Source organism: Acanthopagrus latus, chromosome 8, assembly GCF_904848185.1.
Source record: "Acanthopagrus latus isolate v.2019 chromosome 8, fAcaLat1.1, whole genome shotgun sequence".
Classification (NCBI taxonomy): Eukaryota; Metazoa; Chordata; class Actinopteri; order Spariformes; family Sparidae; genus Acanthopagrus; species Acanthopagrus latus.
This window is the reverse complement of record NC_051046.1, coordinates 30,767,355-30,786,961: the sequence shown is the minus strand read 5'-3', so window position 1 is coordinate 30,786,961 and position 19,607 is coordinate 30,767,355. Positions and strand designations below refer to the sequence as shown.

Sequence of the window (19,607 nt, the reverse complement as noted above, 5' to 3'; positions counted from 1 at the left end):
GGGTTGTAACACCCAGGATGTTCTGAAGTGTAACAACCCATGAAACATCCATTAGCAAACGTTTATTAGAAATAAAACAAATAGATGGTACAACAGACAAGCTGATAACTCCCTCACTTGTACATTTCCTAGGCAAACAGTTGGATGCCACACTGGGTCTCTGTTGGCTAGATACATTGGAGACAGCCAGGGCTGGATTAGAGGGCATCCCACATGAAGACTTGCCACCACTGAGCCGGCAGCAAACAGAACTAGCCATGGAAATACTGAAAATACTCTTCAACGTCACATTTGACACAACCAGGCGCAAGGTCGATGAGGTACTTCAGACAGTTACACATGGAGATTTTTAGATTAGTTTAGCCATGGTGTTATCAATACTACACTAATATCAACGCATTTCTTGAAAAAGTCTTAAAAGTCATTGTATATACTGTAACAGTTCATCCAAACTCCATTTCAATCTAAGTTAAAGCAGAGCCACTTATTTCAGGATCACTGAGATTCCTTGGAAATGATGACACAGACACAAATCTTTCTAATTTGGTCTCATGAACAGTATGTAGAATCATTGGCAAATGTGAACTTGGAGGAAGGGCTAATTTCCATGTACCTCCATTTGTAATGATGCTTCTATGCTGAGTAGATGAAAAATATAATGTAATATCTGTCTGTGAAGGAAGAGGCAGCAGAGTACAGACATTTGGGAGCCATACTAAGACACTGTCTAATGAGCCATGCAGACGGAGAGGAGCGGACGGAGGAGTTCCACAGGTAGGGAACATAAACTTAAATTGTATGTCTACTTTCCTGTTCACTTATTACTTGGTTCATGCTGAGGACCCCCCTGCCCCCCCTCTTTTTTCTTAGCCATACTGTTCACTTGCTTAGTAACCTCCCTCTGCCCTGTTTGGATGTACTGTTGATGCCCAAAGTGCAACAAGGCTCAATTGAGTACATGGGGGTCAACATGGATGCTGTCAACATGCTGCTTGATTTCATGGAGAAAAGGCTCGACCGGGTAAGGCAAGACTGTATTTATTTGGGGTAATTTCCTGCAATACAACAAGAATAAGTGAAAAGACATGAGTCAGAAGCTAAATTTCATGAATTTCTCTTTTTTCTTTTTGAATGTGCTAGTATAATATTGATATGGTATATGTTTGGTTCAGAGATATGCGCTGCTTATTTTTTGGGAGGTAAAAGGAAACAAACTGTTTGACACAGCCAGGTAGACTACTGTGTTTTCTATGCTGAGCATATTCTTTCTATGCTGAGCATATTCCTCATTAGGTGGAGATGTATGTTAACAGTTGATAAACGGTGTCCATTTGTTGGTGGTTCCAACCATAGCAAATCAAATGACATCTGGTCGCTACAAGTCGTTGCTTAAAACTTAAATTTCTGCATGTTGAGAGAGTAAACCTTTGTTAAATGCCGCTGTTTAAATAATGAAGTTCATAAACTAATAATCAGTTCACAGTCAGAAAGATGAGATGGACCATGTTCCTGACAAACAGTGGTAGAGTATGGACTATAGATTAATTTATTTCTAATAATGCACAAGATTATAATACTGAATTTCTGTAATCCCCAAAATATATGAAATCATCAAGCTTGCATTTTAGATGTTTAGATAAATACACTTTGATGGTCTGGTCACTACCTAGAATTTATTCTAAACAAACATTGTGAGTTGTTCTATAAAAGCATGAAATCAACAAAGGCAGCTTTTGCTTTTTAATCTAATTCAGTAGCCATGTGAACGGCCAAATTGAGGTAAAAAAAACAAAAACAATAATTTTGACTTTTTGGAGTCAAAACTCTTGAAAACTTGGGTTCTAGATCTCACTTGGCATGCATCATCCATTCCAACACCGCTGCAGACCAAGTACACGCCCTCTTGGCAACTCCATTTCCCAATGACAGGGTCATTGTTTGACACACCACAAAAAAACACTCTAGAATGACCTGTGGAATGTGACAAAGAGCTTATAGAGTTGACTTGGCCCACAAATCTTGGATTTGGATCTCATCTCTGGGGATGTCCTCTGTTGTCTGGCACCAGGGTGTTGGTGCATATCCTCTGACTCTTGAGGGCTGTGAAGAGGGCCTCCATGTCCAAATCCAATGGATGTTTGATCGTTTTGGGATGAGGGGAATGGAGGCCTGGTTGATACCTTGAGCTTTCTGCCTTGGGCCATTCTAAGGAGTTCTTTGGTGTGAGGGAGCTCCAAACAGTGAGAATTGTCCTGCTGGGGTGCACTGCTATCAGAGAGTTGGGGTGCCTTGTCTGCAGCAGTATTTGGGTGGTTGAGTCATGTCAAGTGTCATCCTCATGAATACCTATAACCAAGGTTTCACAAAAGATCATTATAATGAAATAACGTGTTCACTGTCCACTTCATTTGTCAGTCCTTTTAATGCTGTGACTGATTGGTGTACATTATCTCCAAATAAATGACACATTTGTCAATTACATTAGTCATTGTCTTTACATAGGCATTTTTAATTAAACCCTTACCCTTACCCAGCTTATAGGTTGTATTACAGTATTACAGTTTGCTGTCCATCTCCCAGGGACATAAGCTGAAAGAGACCCTTCTCCCATCACTAAATTTGCTGACTGAGAGTGCCCGCATCCATCGAGAGACCAGGAAGTTCCTCAGGTCAAAGGTCAGTACTATACTGAGGCAAAGAGAATTCATGGTGAAGAGATGAATTCTGAGTCTGCCAGTGTTTTTATGGCTCAGCTCTCCAACATAAGTGTGTGTGGGTGTGTGTGTAGGTGCTGCCCCCACTCCGTGATGTGAAGAACAGGCCAGAGGTGGGCAGTGCTTTGAGGAACAAACTAGTCCGTCTTATGACACACATTGACACTGACGTCAAGAACTGTGCTGCTGAATTCCTCTTTGTTCTCTGCAAAGAAAGTGGTGAGGGAAATATTTGTTTGTTGATTTGACCAATTATGTTCATGTAACTTCAGATTTATCTGTCATGTATGCTATGTAATAGGATTTAACTTAAAATTAATTAAATTCCCAGAGAGAAGTCCAGTCCAAAGGGGCTCCAGTGAGCCTAAAGCGGTCTGAAGTGATTGTACATAACAACCAGTAAGATTAGATTTTGGTATGGACAGTGTTATTCATATTCACTGATGCTAATAGTTGATAACATCTATAAATAAAAAAATAAAAAAAAACATCTTCATGATATCAGATTTCATGGCTGATGTTAATATATGCGAATTGAGCTTGGATTATTTTTGTGGGTATTGGATTGAAACACTGCCATATTAACAGTAATATGTTTTCTGTCCAGTTTCAAGGTTCATTAAATACACTGGATACGGTAATGCTGCAGGTCTATTGGCTGCCAGAGGACTGCTTCGGGGGGGCAGAGACTCTGGGATCTACTCTGAGGATGAAGACTCTGACACAGAGGAGTACAAAGAGGCCAAGGCCCAGTCAGTACCACCACAACACTGTCACCTTAACTCAGTGCCTGAAGTAGTGCTCAGTTGCAACCTATGTTGAAAATGATATTGTGTAGCTGGACTGGGGAACTTTACCGATACATTAGGGTAGTTCATGTTCCCTGAGGCTTAACCACAGATCCATCAATTGTCTGTTGCTCACTGGGATGTATTTCAGAGTTGCAGCAGGCCAAATAGGGTAGCTCAGATGTCTTCCATTATCCCAAGGTATTGCCAAACCAGATGGGATATACAGTATAATCCCAGCTGTCTGCTTCAGGGACTCCCCCTAGTTGAATGTGCCCACTGGTCCATAGGTTCACTACCTCTACAGGAAGGTCTACAGGGGGCATCCTGATTTGAGTCATGAACTAACTTAACTAACGAGTGGCAACCATTGCAGACTAAATTACACTTACATGTTGAGCTGCTGATCTCACGGGTAGATAGCAGGGACAACACATGACACAGCTCTAAGAGAGCAAGTTCAGACATGGTATTTCCATCTGTCCTGAGTGATCAGATCACAGGTGGACAGCTCGAAGTCTGTCAATTCACACTTGGTCTCAACATGCGAATGTGTGACCACTGATCAAATCTCACTTCCTCGCTCTATATGCAAACAAACATGGACATCACAAGAAATGTCTTCATGTATAATGTTTGCATAATCTCAAAGAAGAGCTAAATGATTAAAAATTTGTCAGAGACAGCGTTTCACAAAGTTTATTGTTTATTACTTGCAGAATTAAGCATTTTTTTGAAGTAGACAAAGAAACAGCTGTTCACAGTCAATGGCAGGTTAATAGAGCCAAAACATTTACCTGACAGTCATGTGTATTCACACTGCTAAAAAGGTTGCACCTCCACCTCTAAAGGTCAGCTATTAAATTGACTATGAGGAGAATTTATTTTGAGTACATTAGTTGCATCATTTACACTTTTTTTTTTTACATGTTTTCTGTTCTTTTGACTTATTTTATATCTTATCTCTTTTGACCCCAGAATAAACCCAATAACAGGAGTTGTAGAAGAGGAGCAGCCAAATCCCATGGAGGGAATGACTGAGGAGCAAAAAGAATATGAAGCCATGAAGCTGGTCGACATGTTTGACAAACTGTCAAGGTTAATAAAAGCAGGACAAACACACACACACACACACACACACACACACAGTTCAGTTTCAAGTGATAGTCCATTTTGCTGGCATTTTTAATTCTTTTTGACAGCTACGACAGCTACCGTATATTGAAAGAAATAAGTTAAGATTTGGTATATATATAATATACATCCCAGGACAAGAACCAGTAACCATCTCAATGGCAGACATCCAAGAAAGAGTGTCAAAAATGAAGAGCTGGACAGCACCAGGCCCCGATATGATCCATACATACTGGCCGAAGAAGCTAACTGCACTCCATGAACGCCTAGCAGCACAGATGAACCAGCTGCTGAGGGATGGGACCCACCCAGAGTGGCTAACCCAGGGCAGGACAGTCCTAATCATGAAGGACCCCCAGAAGGGACCCATCCCATCCAATTACCGGCCAATTACCTGTCTCTGCACAACATGGAAGGCCCTGTCAGGCATCATTGCGGCGAAAATGAGTAAGCATGTGGCTCAATACATGAGCGAGGCACAGAAAGGAATTGGCAGTAACACCAGAGGAGCCAAGCACCAGCTACTGGTTGATAGAACAGTCGCCCGAGACTGTAAGAAGAGACAGACCAACCTGTGCACTGCCTGGATTGGCTACAAGAAAGCCTACAACTCAATGCCGCACACATGGATACTGGAATGTCTGGCACTGTATAAGATCAACAGGAGCCTAAAGGCCTTCATTCAGAACTTGATGGAAATGTGGATGACAACCCTAGAGGCCAATTCAAAGCCGATTGCCCAAGTCAACATCAAGTGTGGTATATACTGGTATCTCCTTAGATGCGCTATCACCACTGCTGTTCTGCATAGGCCTGAACCCCCTCAGTCAGATCATCACGAATACTGGCTACGGGTACTGATTCCATAGTGGGGCAACAATCATCCATCTGCTCTACATGGATGATATCAAGCTGTATGCCAGGAGTGAGCGAGAAATAGACTTACTGATCCACACCACCAGGATCTACAGCGAAGACATAGGAATGTCATTCGGATTGGACAAGTGTGGCCGGATGGTCTCAAAGAGAGGCAAGATGATCAGGACTGAGGGGATTGACCTACCAGAGGGCAACAAAGGCGATATCCACTTAGCAGTTCATGGCCCTGAAGGATGAACTGTTAAGTGAATGTCTTGGGCAGCAGAACCCTGATGAGAGTGCAGGGGAGGAGCAGACAGCCTGGAGGGATAAGCCCCTACATGGCATGTACCACCGTCAGATAGAAGAAGTGGCTGGAAAATGCAGAACTGACAGCACAGAGGCACTAATCATGGCACCATAAGAACAGGCCATAAACACAAGAGCCATAGAGGCCAGAGTAGATCAGACCCAAGATGCAGACTGTGCATAGAAGCCCCTGAGACAGTCCAGCACATAGTAGCAGGGTGTAAGATGCTAGCTGGATCAGCATACATGGAGAGGCACAACTAAGTGGCTGGGATAGTATACAGGAACATCTGCAACCAGTATGGAATAGAAGTACCCAAATCCCAATGGGCCATACCACAGAAGGTGGCTGAGAACAACAGGGCCAAGGTTCTGTGGGACTTCAGCTTGAGCTTGAGGATGACACATATAATACCCCACCAGGGTGAGAGGGGGATTTTTTTTATATGTAAGTGACCTGATAACATGAAATTACGCCATACAGAAACAACCATAAAAAGGAACCACAACCTTTGAACATTTTAAGCCATGAGGCTGTATGTATGTGTGTATACTAGGGGTGTCACGATTCTCCAAATCCTCAATTTGATGTGATTTTCGATTTTAGGGTCACGATTCGATTCGATTCGATTCTCGATTTTTTTCTTTTTCTTACAGAACAGAGGCCTATGCCATTTTCAGACTATTCTAGTCTACGATCATTGGTTTTATTCATCAAATTTTGTATAGTAAATCTTATTTCAAAAGATGGGCTACATATAAGTGATGCAATTTCCATAATATATCACATTAGGCACTAACGGTCAAATTTAAATAATTTATTTACAATATAAGGGTAACAATCTTGTTCTCAGTCAAGTGGAAAACAACAAAGACAAACAGAACAATAATAATAACAAAAATGGGAGGTCACAGAGGATGCCTGGCAACAGATGTGCTACAAAACTAACTAACTAACTAACTAAATAAATAAATAAAAACTATAACAGTCATGTCCAGAGTCATGGAACAATGAGAGCCTTAACAAACTATATCCTAACAGTTGAACATAAAAAAATAAGTAGTTTGGACTTTTTTGTCCCCTGAGAATGACAACTGTCATTTTTACATTGTTCTTTCAAGTTTTTTTCTTTATCAAAGATATGTTGTTATCTTTATCTTAAATGTTTAAATCCAGTGTTTTCCACCACTGAATAAGGCTGCAGGTCTGCTGCTATAAATAGCCCTATACCGTTAGTTATAGCTTTTGCTCGAGCTGAGGTCTGTGGAAGTTTTATTGCAAACGAGGATGGAATAGTTGGCTGGACCAGTGATGGTGTTTTCCCAGTTGTCAAATCTACATCCTTGTGATGCCGGTGAATGTGTCCTGCCATGTTTGTAGTGTTTCCCGTGGCCGGGTATGGTACACGCACATAGCATATCTTACACAGGGTGGTCTTCTTGTCGACAACACGAACGTTGTCGACATAACTCACCGGGAACACAAAATACTTTCATACTGGTGATTTAAGAGAAGCAGGAGCTGCTTCAAGCTCCGGTGCCGTTGCTCCTTTATCTGCACTTGCCATGGTGTCATGATCTGCAGGTTAGCTAACTAGCGGCGTCGGCTACAATGTGCGTAATTTGCGTAGCGTGCGTGCGTAGCTTTGCACACCTCCCTGGGGGGTGATCGTCGATCCTCTCTTTGACTTCGATGCTCGAGACCATGACGTAATTTCGATCGATTTCAATAAAAAATCGAAATCGTGACACCCCTAGTGTATATACACACACACACACACGTATATATGTATATATAAAGTATACGAATAAGTAGATTACACAGAAAATCAGAGGTATTCAGTGCCATTTAATGTGGAAATGCACTGAAACCATTTCTCCCTGCAGGACCAGTTTGATCCAGCCCATGCAGCTTGGTATGGATGGGAAGATGAGAGAGATGACTCCAGAGGATCTGCGTAAACTGACCCACAATCCTCTGTTTCCACCAGGAGAGCCACCTTGTTCAGACAGTGATGAAGATGAGGCTTAGTAAGCACAGATTAATAAAGACAGAAACAGATTCAACTCCTGTGACACCCAGGGAAGACTGGTTTAACTAATTTAGATATTCACATGCCACATGGTCCAACCTGTTTCTCCTTACTTATTCTGATTGGAGGCAGAGTACAGAAAATTGGTAGTACATGGGAGTCTGCTTAAAAGCAGTGTCTTGTAAACTACAAATCACAAGTGTTTTACTGCTGACCATTTTCCAAAGAGTACCATTAGTTTGTTTCCTCCATCACAGATATTTGCATCAGTTCAGTTGATTTCACTATGTAAACCATGTTGGTTTACATAGCTCGTGAACATTGTGTAGCACTGTAACACCAGAGAGTAAAGTGTTAAACAATATTGATATTTCATTCAGCAATGGTTTCAAATTGACTTTGAAATTTGACATGTTGCACTAGTGCTCAGTCAATTCAAACAAGCAACAACCTCCAGAAGGGTCTTTCATTTGAGTGACAGCCCATGCTGTCAGCACATATTAAAAGTTGGACTAGAAGTTCACTTGGTCCCTGGTTTAGACCTTAAATATAAGCACAGTGCCCTATGAATTCCACAGTGTAGATTTCTTTGACTGATGATTTCTTTTAATTTCCACAGTATTACACCTTTTTTCAAAATTTATTTGAAAGCTTTAATCCTCAGGATTGGCTTAATAACCACACTTAAACGATAATCATCAAAATTTCTCTCCTGAAAAAGGGTCCAGGTGACCAGGCAACTCTCAAACCTCAAACACTGAGGTTGTCTGTGAGTGCACCAACAGCCAGTTAAATTTGTGTTAATTGACTTCCATATTATACTGTCATATACTGACTTGAAACTTATAGATGTGTGGAAAGTGGAGATATAGTATTTGATGATACTCTTTAGCACATGGTCAACATGGTGATGTTATCTGTAGATGGAAAAATATGAAAAAACATCAGTATGGTCTTTTAAATCATGCTCCTTTCGAGACAAACAGTCACACAGAGTATACATACAGATACAATAGAAGTGTTGGTTTTGTTTCTGCTAAAACAAGTAATATGCCACTCATCACTTGCTGTCCTCACTTTAATGGGATCAGTTATTTGTTACACCTCAGGTTGTATAGGCATTCTCCTCAAGTGTTTCAGTGTGCCTGAGTCCTCTGTATGGGCAAGCATACTGTATGCCAAATGAATCAGCACCTGACACAAAACCTGACACCTGACACAAAATCTCACATGCATGGCAAAAGTTTGTGTGTTTTTGAGGTTGATGTATTTCAGTAGGTCTTTATTAGCAGGACGTCTAAAAGGACTAAGTCATGATTGAAAACTCACAGTATGAATCGTGATACAACATCACGCAGTTTGCAAGACACAAACGAAACATACAATAACTAGCTGTGGTCACAAAAGACAACATGGTCAGATGGTTTCAATGTGATCTGTTGAGATTCACCTTGAAAGCTAAAAAAAAATACATTTAACTGTTAAATGTCTCTCCAGAGCAAGATCCCAGCTACTTCTAAGTGAGATAATCCAGAGGCCTCACTGTCAACAGTTTGCATTGAGACCTGAGAACTGTGCTGTATTCACAGTGAAAACTAGATAAGTTGAAAGGTGTAAGAAGAAGAGGTATATCATCTCCACTTTTCAGGAGAGCAGAGAACATCTACGAAAGCTAGCCAAAAAGCTGTATTTTTGGAAACAAACAAACAAAAAACCTAATAATTCTAGATGCCTGTCCTCAGATGTTTTATTTTTAGGGGTGTAACATGAAACTTATAAGTTATAATTTTAGAGTAAAAATGAAATATTCTTATGCAGAGAAAGACTATAACCACACACATTAAATATTAAATGTATGATGTACTCCTTTATATTGTTATTGTATAGCTGCTAACTTAATTGTGCACTGTAAGATACATTAAAAGTGTTTACATGAAAAAGTTGTCTCATGTATTATTTTTTCATGCAGCTATTTTGCTAATATGGTAATTGCTGTGCCGTCAGGGTGGAACTCATTAGAGTTCAGGATACAACTATAATTATGATCCTTTCTGAAATCTATTGTGCATATTCCCACACAGATTTTCAATGTTATCAGTGTAGGTGATCATGTGACAGTAAGACTGGAGTTATATGGCCCCAGGGCAGTTGATTATTCTGCAAAAGAGGTACTGAGCTGAACAAAAACATTGTGACATTTTAGTTGTTGTCAGAATAGTGGGGATGAATATGTAGTTCGCATGAAAAAGATAATTGGTCACTAAAGGTCCCATAATATGCTATTTTTTCAGGTTTGTACTTTTATTTTTGTCCACTAGAATTTTTACTGCAGCACTTCTATTCACCCTTTGTTTGAAAGCTGTATTTTACTTCTTTTCACTTGTTTCAGGCTCCATCCCATGAAGCTCAGTTTGCTCTCCCAGCTCTCACAGACCTATGCAACCCTGTTTTTATTTTCAGCTTAGCCAGTGTTTTCACAACCACTAGATCCATTCACACTACACTTTCACTCGGGGATCATGTGATGATATTCTGGCTCGCTATCAATATGAAACTGATCCACCACTGGAGGTAGTATCAAAGCCCACGGATTATGTATGTAATGATGTAATTTAGAACAAAACCTTGTACTTTGTCACTTTCCAGGATTCATGGTGGGTCAGGATCTCAGTCACAACACATTATAACAGCATCCATGATTATAAACAGTCAGCAGCTGCATATTTAGATTGACAGGAGGACACACAAAAAAACAAAAAAACAGATCTCAGTATCATGATGTGTACCACCCAACTCTTTTGGTTCTACACACTGGTATCCTGTATGCAATGACACACTGGAGCGGCTTTATGCTGGTGCAGCTTGGTTCAGTATGAGCAAACAAAGGTGGGGTTAAGGTGAACCTTTATTGCTATAATGTGGAATCTGTGTCAAAAGGGCTACTGTGGTGTGACATCACAACCTTACATTGCAATGACAGATGAAAGCACATTTAAGTCACAGTAATATATTCTTTTTAATCCAAATGTTTGCACTCAGGCTGCAATGGATGTTCCTACATGAGGATCAAAGTTTAAGGCACACTGTCATGATGAAATAGAAGGTCTCAATTGCAAGTATACTGCAGACAACAGTATGTAGTTTGTAAGGTCAGCTGCAGTAGGTATATAAACTCAAAAGAAAAGTATGCGATTCAGAATGCATCCACAGTTTCTGAATATGGGCCTATGCTTTTTGATACTTTGGCAGTATCTACATTGCACATAGACCCAAATCTCCCCTTTTATAGTATGGGACCTTTTAAAATAAGATACAAGGTGTAGGACAAAATTAATTAACACACGGAAAACACAATTTCATAAAAACATGTTCCAAACTCCTCATTCCAACCTCCTCTTCATCCAAATAAGAAACATACCACATCAGAAAATACATTTTACAAAACACAACCACATCTTAAGCAGCACAGTGGCATTGCCAAAAACAGTACAAATTCCCAGGAAACAAACAGCATTGAAGGAAAGAGATTAAAATAAAGGTTTCAGTCTGTAAGATTTAAACTGTATAATTATATAATCATATAATGTCATTTCTGATGAAATCATATTGAGATTGTATGCATGCTGAACAAAAACCCACAAAATGAATGTGATGTAATAAACCTCCAGCAGTACTTATTGAATGCCTTTATGCTCTCTTGAAATAAATGTCAAAAGCCAAAGGCTGGCAAAAATGTGAATGTCCTGTCTAGTAGATAATACTTCAGTTTGGTTCCTTCAGTGCCACCTCCTCTTCTTCTCCTCTTACCGTCTTGCATATACATTCAGGCTTCATACAGAATGCAGTTAAACCTACAGTATACAGAATTTCCAGACATGCTTATTGCAACAACTATTACATTTACTTTTATACATCTCAAATTGGCCACGTTTTGTCATGCTGGTATGGTTAGCTTTTCTTTTTTCCTAATTCATTTCACTTTTCAGATTACATGAAGAATACTTTACCTGGTCTTATCTTTGGAAGTCTGACATATCTTTACAATGTCCCAGAACTGCAGCTGCCTTGTCTTTTGTTGCCACCATGCTGTATTAACGGTCATCCTCCACAGAACATGATAATGATAATAGAGAGAGAATAGAAAACCATTATGCTTGAAACATATTGTGACTTGACTTATGCTAATAATGTGAAGGAACATCAGTTATACCACAATATTGAAAAAATATTGGCATTTTTATAAACAAAGAGTTTGAAGACGTGTTAAAATTTGCAGCTATTAGTACGCAATCCATGTTGCTTACATTACTCACCTGTATGCCAGCTGCAGTTTCTTTGCTACTATACTATACTACCTGCCCCCAACTCAGCTCAGCTATGTTAAACTGGAACAGCTGTCTTTGAACAGAGGAGATGGACTAAGACATCACTTATCACCCACCTACAACGTCTTCAAGAAACTGAACAAAGTCCAGTTGGCTATGATAGAGCATTTAGGATTACCATGCAAGACTGAGAACCTTCATCAACAAGATCCTCCTTCCCTCATCCCCACCCCCCATCTGCCTTCATCTAAAATGTATCAGCAGAAAGCCAGTTAACCTTTTTTCTAACAGAGATGGCTTCTCCAGTTGTTGCCAGTGGGTTTTCTGGGAATAGATTAGACAGATTTCAGATTAGACAGATTAATTTAGAACTGCTACATATATATACAAAACTGAGATGATAAACTTCTTATAAACTCTTAGAAAAGACTTCTTAAAAAAATGTGTATATATCAGATATATACGTATATACATACATACATACATACATACATACATACATACATACATACATACATACATACATACATACATACATACATATTTATCAGTTGTATCACACATCACTTGTTAGCACATCACAAAATACTCAAAGTAGCAGACGCTGAGATATCTGAACTTTTAGTCTCTGGTATCTCCAAAAACACTGGAACAACATATAAGGATGTTCAAACTCCCCATCCCCAATGCGTTATGTGTGTAACCCTTCTGACATCCCAATGGCATCATTACAGTTATTTTCCCAGACTTGACAAATTCTTGATCACAAGACTGAAGACAATAAAAAAACAGACCCAAAATAAAAACACAAGTACAAAATTATGACACAACTCATCATTTTAATAATCATTAACAAGTATAGGTATGGATTTAGACTCTGTTCATAACTTTGTTTTTGTTTGCTTTATGTAGTTTTGTACATATTCTGTGCGTGCAAGGCAAAGATAAACATGACAGTAGAAAATAAATTCTCTCCTAGGATGAGATGGAGGCTCAGGTCTCTGGCAGCACATGGAGCTGAACTGAGGTCTGCTCCAACAAAACACACACCATTCTCTACAACCAACCTGAGAGTTGAAAGGCTGAATACACTTGTGTTATTATCTCACAATATCTGATAATTTATAGTTCTTTATTGGGATCCTAGCTGCTCCTCCTGTGATATGACAGACATGGCGATGACATATATGGTTGTCTGATGGAGTGACTCAAGCTGAAGTGATCTGAATGTTACATACTGATGTGATTCCACAGAAACATGTGGTAACATGCAGAGCCTCAGTGTCCCATGCGTTAACTTAGAGATTCTAAAAGGACCAATGTAAAAACATTTTAACAAGGCAAAAGACACAGACATGAAAAAAGACCATATTCCCACATTGATGGTGTGACATAGGTTTGGTGCTGTACCTCCTCTATTCAGGCAGTTTACATAATGTTTCTAGCATAGTTGAAACTCTCTTCTATCTCATTTGATGATTTAGCTGATGCTAGCTGTGTCCCATTTGAGACTCATGTCCTATGTACACAGGACCGGTATTACCTGGGTACCTAATATTTTGTAATAGTTTAGGAGGATGTCTTAGATTTGATTTGTTTGGCTTTATTGATGGCACAGGCTAAGAGGGACAGGAAATGGGGAAAAGGGGGAACAATCAATTGTCAGTCAATCTTATTTGGATAGTGCCACTTCACACCAAAAGTTATTTCATGACACTTTGCAAATTAAGCAGGTTTAGGCCATACACTTTGATTCATTAATTAAATTACATGGGGATGGCATGCAGAAAAGGGCCACATGTCAGATTTGAACACTGAGTGGCACAATCTCTGTACCTGGGTCACATGCTCTGCCAGCTGAGCTAGAGTTCCACTGGAATGTTTATTTTAATCCAAATCTACCATGTCCATAATTTGTAAAGTAAAAATTCCACCTCATATTACCTACCATATTTTGCCAAACACAGATCAATCCTGTGCAAATCAGCATGTCTGTGACTTGGGGTTCTATTTCTTGTTAAAGATCTTTCTTTTATAGTCGGACAATTGAACAACTATGAAATTTAATCATATCTCAGCAGCAGTCAATAACTGTGCAGTGAGATCAGCTATGTTGACATTTAAACATCATGAGAGAGAAGGTTAGGAGCAACAAATGGTTGTCATATTCAAGTACAGTCATAGAGCATCATCTATATGATCCAAATGAGGAGGAAATGTGTATTTATGCCTGTAACACAGAACACAACAACACAACATGACATCATAACCAGATGAAAAATGTCAATAGATATGAGTAAAATACATACTTTTTTATCCCCTGTGAATGTGCCAAATGAAACACAAATGTGAAGTGGTAATTTCTACAGCACATACTAGTGGTAATACTCTTCATAATACTAGTCCCATGCAAATTGGGTCATGAGTTTGAAGATGTGAGCAGAATGAATGCAGAGTGATTTTAGAGGCAGCGCAGTTGCATATTTCTCACTGCAAAGATGCAAGTGGATGCAAATTTGCCCTGGGTGGTGCAAATTGAGGCAAAGAATTAAATGATTAAAACATGTTTCAACTTTAGCAAAATATGACCCACTAGCCTGCAGCTTTATGACTCCAGTTTGATAAATGCATGGAAATGACACAATAATGAGTCTGAAGCAAAATAACAGGTATGCTGGTAACTTTGTGATATCAGTCAAGGACGAGCTGTCAACAAACGCAGACAAACTCTACAGACACACAGTCAGTATGTTTCTAGCTAGCTACAGCTAACGTCTGTACATTTGCTGCTTGGGTAATTTGGTACATTTGAAAAGACGATGGAAGTCTAAAATAAAATAAAACAGGTGCATTTGGGAACTCTTATTTTGTTATAGGAAAAAATGATATTTTCAGGATGTTCCCCTTAAAAGGGTTATGACCAGCAGAGAGGTTTGTTCAGTTCTCATGAAAGATTTAAAACCTTTCTTATCCTGTGCACCTTTGAATTTGACCACTGAACCACTTGTTCCATTTATTCACCACAAACAGCCAATATGCAAACTGAACAGATGTTAGCTGTACACAGCAGCTGTTTTTCTACTGGAAGGGACAACAGTCACACTTCTCTCAGGTCTCTTATAGCCAATTCCTGGTCTCAGTGATGTCACAGACCCCATCCTCCACTCCCTCCCACATGTGCCTGTTTTCCTCAGGTGAGTCAATCTGTATGTATCATTCAGACAGAGGGGGCTCAGTTCTTTGATCTGCTGGCTTTGCTTTCATCGTGTGCTGTTTAGAAATCACCTCTCCTCTCTCTTGTGTGCTATTTCTCAGATCCACAGTGGCAGATACTGTGGCAGGGCCCCTCTCCTTATGGGACACAGGACTCACTTGTGGCTCTTCTGAGGGTGCAGATGCAGCTGGGATTGTGCTGGGGATCTTTTCTTGAGGTGACGGGGACACCAGCAGTTTTTCTACAGTTTTGGGCAATGCTCGGGCAATGCTGGGGCTCTTTAATTGGGATGTGGGTGTTACAGGGGGCTCTTCCAGTGTTTGGGTTAGAGCTGGAGGCCTCTCTACTAGGATGGAGGGCACTTTGTCAAGGGCTGCAGCTAGACTGAAGACATGGGGAGCTGATACCTCTTGTTGAGTCTGAGTGGTAGAAGAGGGACACCTGGAGCCTGGATCTTCATCCCCTCCTGGTGAGGGGTGCTTGGTTTCAGCTACCATTCTGCCACAGCCCATCCTCTCACTCTCTGCATTTAGCTCCTCCTTCTGGACAGCCTCCTTCTTTTCTTCAGATGTCTGTTTCCTTGTGTCACTGGCTGGGTGATGGAGAACATACAGACAGATGGAGGAATAAGCTTAGATCACAGATAGAAAGAAATAAAATCAACAAATAAGATGAAGGTAAAAAATAAAATAGAAAGTAAGTTATCAGCATGACTAATAGAACTCTCTCACCTGTTTGAGCTTTTTGTGTTTCCTCCCCACAAGATGGATCTTCAGCACAGGTGGGCAGATCCCCTCTGTTGCCCCGGAAACGGATGGGTGACCTCTGCAACACTGCCTTCAGTTCTAAGAAAGGTGGGAAACAACTCACACTTATGGCTGCATTAACCAGTATTTATACCAGTATAACCAGTATATCTACAAAAGATAAGTGAAATCTGTCAGTTTGAGAATTCTTCTGCACTTCAATGACCAGAAATCTATTATTACACTGTAAATGAAACCTTCTGAATTAATACTATTGCCTCTATGTGGCCTACATAAGTAAATGAGACCATCAGCAAAATGGTTCATATTAATTATTACAATTATTCTTTTAGTTTCTCTGCTTCTTCTGCCTACCTATCCCCAGCTGATAAAAGGGTCAAACCATCAGTAAAAACTGTGTGTACAGATGAAGCTACAGCAACTCTACAGAAACGTTTTGAGTGTACATACTGGCAAATGTTCCGAGATGCTGCTACTCAGGATAGCAACATCAGTCTTGAGGAAAATAAATGAAATAAAGCCAGGCAGCCTGGTTGAATGGAGGGGTGAAAAAAAAGCAGTCAATCCTATAAAATGGTGACCAGACTTACAACATGAGTGATTGAAACCACAGTGCAGTGTAACATGTGTCATGTGTATTCACTCAGTTTGGCTTTATGCATCAATTTAAAGACATCTGTGGATAACCACGATCACTCTAGGATCAGCATGATGGTATATCAGAGGCAGAGTAGACTGCTCAGTTGTGGGGCATGTTATTAGCATAGCTAAATGCTACAAGCGGAACACAACAGACATTTCTCCAGGTAGTGTGATGTTTCACTTGTGATCAGTCTGTTTGGTCTTGTGTTCATGGAGTGACATTCCCACACCACCGCACCACCCTGTGGTGTTTCTCTACACCACCGGATTTGGTCTGAAAGTATACTAAAGATGCATAGCAGGTAATTGAAAATTCACAGGCTACAAAGGCACGAGTGGCTTCATCATATGTGAGGCTACACAGCTGGATGAGCTGAGCACATTTTATGCTCGCTTTGATCTCCTCAGCAAAGAATCAGCTGTGAAATCTACTCCACCAACAGAAAACCGGCCCTTGTCAGAAACCACAGCAGACATGAGGAAATTCCTGCTGAGAGGGAATATAAATAAGGCTGCTGGTCCAGATAATATACCTGGCCACGTACTAAAAACAATCAGCCAGCTGATGTTATTACTGACATTTTTAACATCTTACTCTCACAGGAGACTGACCCCTCCTGCCTCAAGACAGCCATCATCATTTCTGTACCTAAAAGCCTGCAATGTCTAAGTCTTAATGACTACCTTCCTACAGCTCTAACCCCCATCCTGATGAAGTGCTTCAAGAAACTAGTTGTCCAGCACATCAAAGACAACATCCCTTCCAGTCTGGACCCTCGTCAGTAGCCTCAGAATCAACAGATCCACAGAGAATGCAATATCTACGGCCCTCCACTCAGTCTTCATGGAAAATAAGAATATCTACATCAGGATGCAGTTTGTTGACTTCAGCTCAGCATTCAACACAATCTCACCATGAAGCTCACTGGATAACTAAATACCCTGGGCTTAAGTACAATACTCTGCAACAGGACATTGGGCTTCCTCACATGCAGACCACAGAGTTTGGATTTGCAGTCACACCTCCTCTACGTTAGTGCTCTGCACTGGAGCCCCCCAGGGCTGTGTGCTCAGCCCCCCGCTCACACTGTACACCCATGACTGCACTACCAGACATCAGGAGAACTCTATTGTGTAGTATGAGAACACCAACACATTGTAAAAAAATATTGTTCATATTAGGAAGAAATCAACAATCTGTCAGAGGGGCACACAGAGGGCAATCTACTGCTGAACTTCAGCAAAACCAAGAAGCTGATATGTAATTTTAGGAAAAGGAGGCAAAGACACACCCCTGTCTACATCAGTGGAGCTGAGGTGGACCAGGTGCCTAGAACTAACTTGTAACGAAGAGCAACAGAAAGCATCCTGACTGGTAACATCACAGACTGGCATGGTTCATCATGGCCCAGGACAGAAAGGCTCTACAGTGGGTGATTCAAACCACCAGAACATCACTGGTACCATCTACAGAACATCAGTAAAGTGAGATGTCTGCACAGAGCCCAAAGATACTAAAAGACATCACCCACCCAGCCACAGTCTGTGCACAATGCTGCCAACTGACAACACATACAGAAGTATCTGCTGACAGACCATCAAACTACAGAGCAGCTTCACTTCACTGGCTGAGACTCCTGAACTCATCACCAACACTCCACTCTATAAAATAGTTAATTTTTTTTATGTAACAAAAATGGACTAATGCTGCAGTCAGACCAAATGCTAAGAAAAAATGAATTTCAGTCTGGATGACTATAGCTTCTGGCGTTACTTGAGGCTGACCTGGTGCCCAGTTCTCAGCCGTCCCCTAAGAGTCATAGTCTCTCAGTGGGTGTGTGAAATCAATATATAGTAACTGTAACCAGCAATTAGATGTAGACTGAATTAATCTGTTTATCCACACCAGTATGAAAACCACAGCAAAGTCTGACTGCAATAAAATGGATCAAAATGGTGCCAAAATTACAACATCATAATGTCGCCTTGTAAAAAGCCTGAATTTGTGCTTTGTCAGGACTGTCAAGTAGGTGGCAAGGAAACAACTTTAAAAATGTTTGTTTAATTTTATGCAGCTCAGAACAACGAGGGTTAAGGTATGCTGAGACATATTTTCATGACAGGTTGTCCACCTTCTTCTCTCACTTTCCTGCACACCAGCTTCTCTTTTGTCCTTTCTTAGGACGAGTAGATCTAACTGAACACAGTTAAATTAACTTTTGATCTACAAACCTGTTGTTGTAAAAAAGACTAATATATGAACCTTGACCGAGTGCTTTCGGCCTTTCCCAGCCACTCAGCAGTAACTTTCTACTTTTTGAATGGCTTCTTGTCCAGATTTGAATTTCCCATTCATTCAGTCTTTGATGTTTCAGAAAATTAGGATATAAAGTGTTTTTAGCCTGAAACTAAGCCAACCACCGCTATGACAAATTGTGATGAAAAAATCTGGTGCAAAGAAATCTTCGAAAATGGAAAAAAGTCAGAAGGACAACTGATCCTATTAGCCATCCTTCCAAATGAAATCCAACTCGTTAACACTTGTACACAGCCTGACTTGGTGTGATTTTCACCACTTTAGACACTTCCTAATCTTTAAGAAAAGTGCAGAATTTCAGAGAGGGAAGTAATTGCTGCTCTCACACACACACAGACACACACAGACAGACACACACAAACAGACAGACACACACATAGACACACACTCAGAGACAGACACACACATAGACACACACTCAGAGACAGACACACAGACAGACACACTCAGAGACAGACACACACATAGACACACACTCAGAGACAGACACACTCAGAGACAGACAC

At 40.4% G+C, this 19,607-nt stretch overlaps 2 protein-coding genes across 7 annotated transcripts in view; one reads left to right on the top strand and one right to left on the bottom strand.

The window, feature by feature from the left end:
- ric8a (RIC8 guanine nucleotide exchange factor A) overlaps positions 1 to 9,776 on the top strand; it is a 39,149-nt gene extending 29,373 nt beyond the window's left edge. For both annotated transcript variants that reach the window (XM_037106311.1, XM_037106309.1), the window contains 8 exons: positions 133 to 320; positions 680 to 774; positions 871 to 1,021; positions 2,581 to 2,676; positions 2,789 to 2,933; positions 3,322 to 3,466; positions 4,481 to 4,600; positions 7,691 to 9,776. In XM_037106311.1, the coding sequence (XP_036962206.1) occupies positions 133 to 320; positions 680 to 774; positions 871 to 1,021; positions 2,581 to 2,676; positions 2,789 to 2,933; positions 3,322 to 3,466; positions 4,481 to 4,600; positions 7,691 to 7,835 (1,085 nt within the window). In that variant the 3' untranslated portion in view covers positions 7,836 to 9,776. The remainder of the gene's footprint in view (positions 1 to 132; positions 321 to 679; positions 775 to 870; positions 1,022 to 2,580; positions 2,677 to 2,788; positions 2,934 to 3,321; positions 3,467 to 4,480; positions 4,601 to 7,690) is intronic.
- Positions 9,777 to 13,049: 3,273 nt separating this feature from the next.
- The window catches only part of carmil2 (capping protein regulator and myosin 1 linker 2), a 97,331-nt gene continuing 90,773 nt past the window's right edge, over positions 13,050 to 19,607 (bottom strand). For all 5 annotated transcript variants that reach the window (XM_037106304.1, XM_037106305.1, XM_037106306.1 and 2 more), the window contains exons 40-41: positions 16,107 to 16,220; positions 13,050 to 15,967 (exon numbers count right to left, since the gene is read on the bottom strand). In XM_037106304.1, the coding sequence (XP_036962199.1) occupies positions 15,375 to 15,967; positions 16,107 to 16,220 (707 nt within the window). In that variant the 3' untranslated portion in view covers positions 13,050 to 15,374. The remainder of the gene's footprint in view (positions 15,968 to 16,106; positions 16,221 to 19,607) is intronic.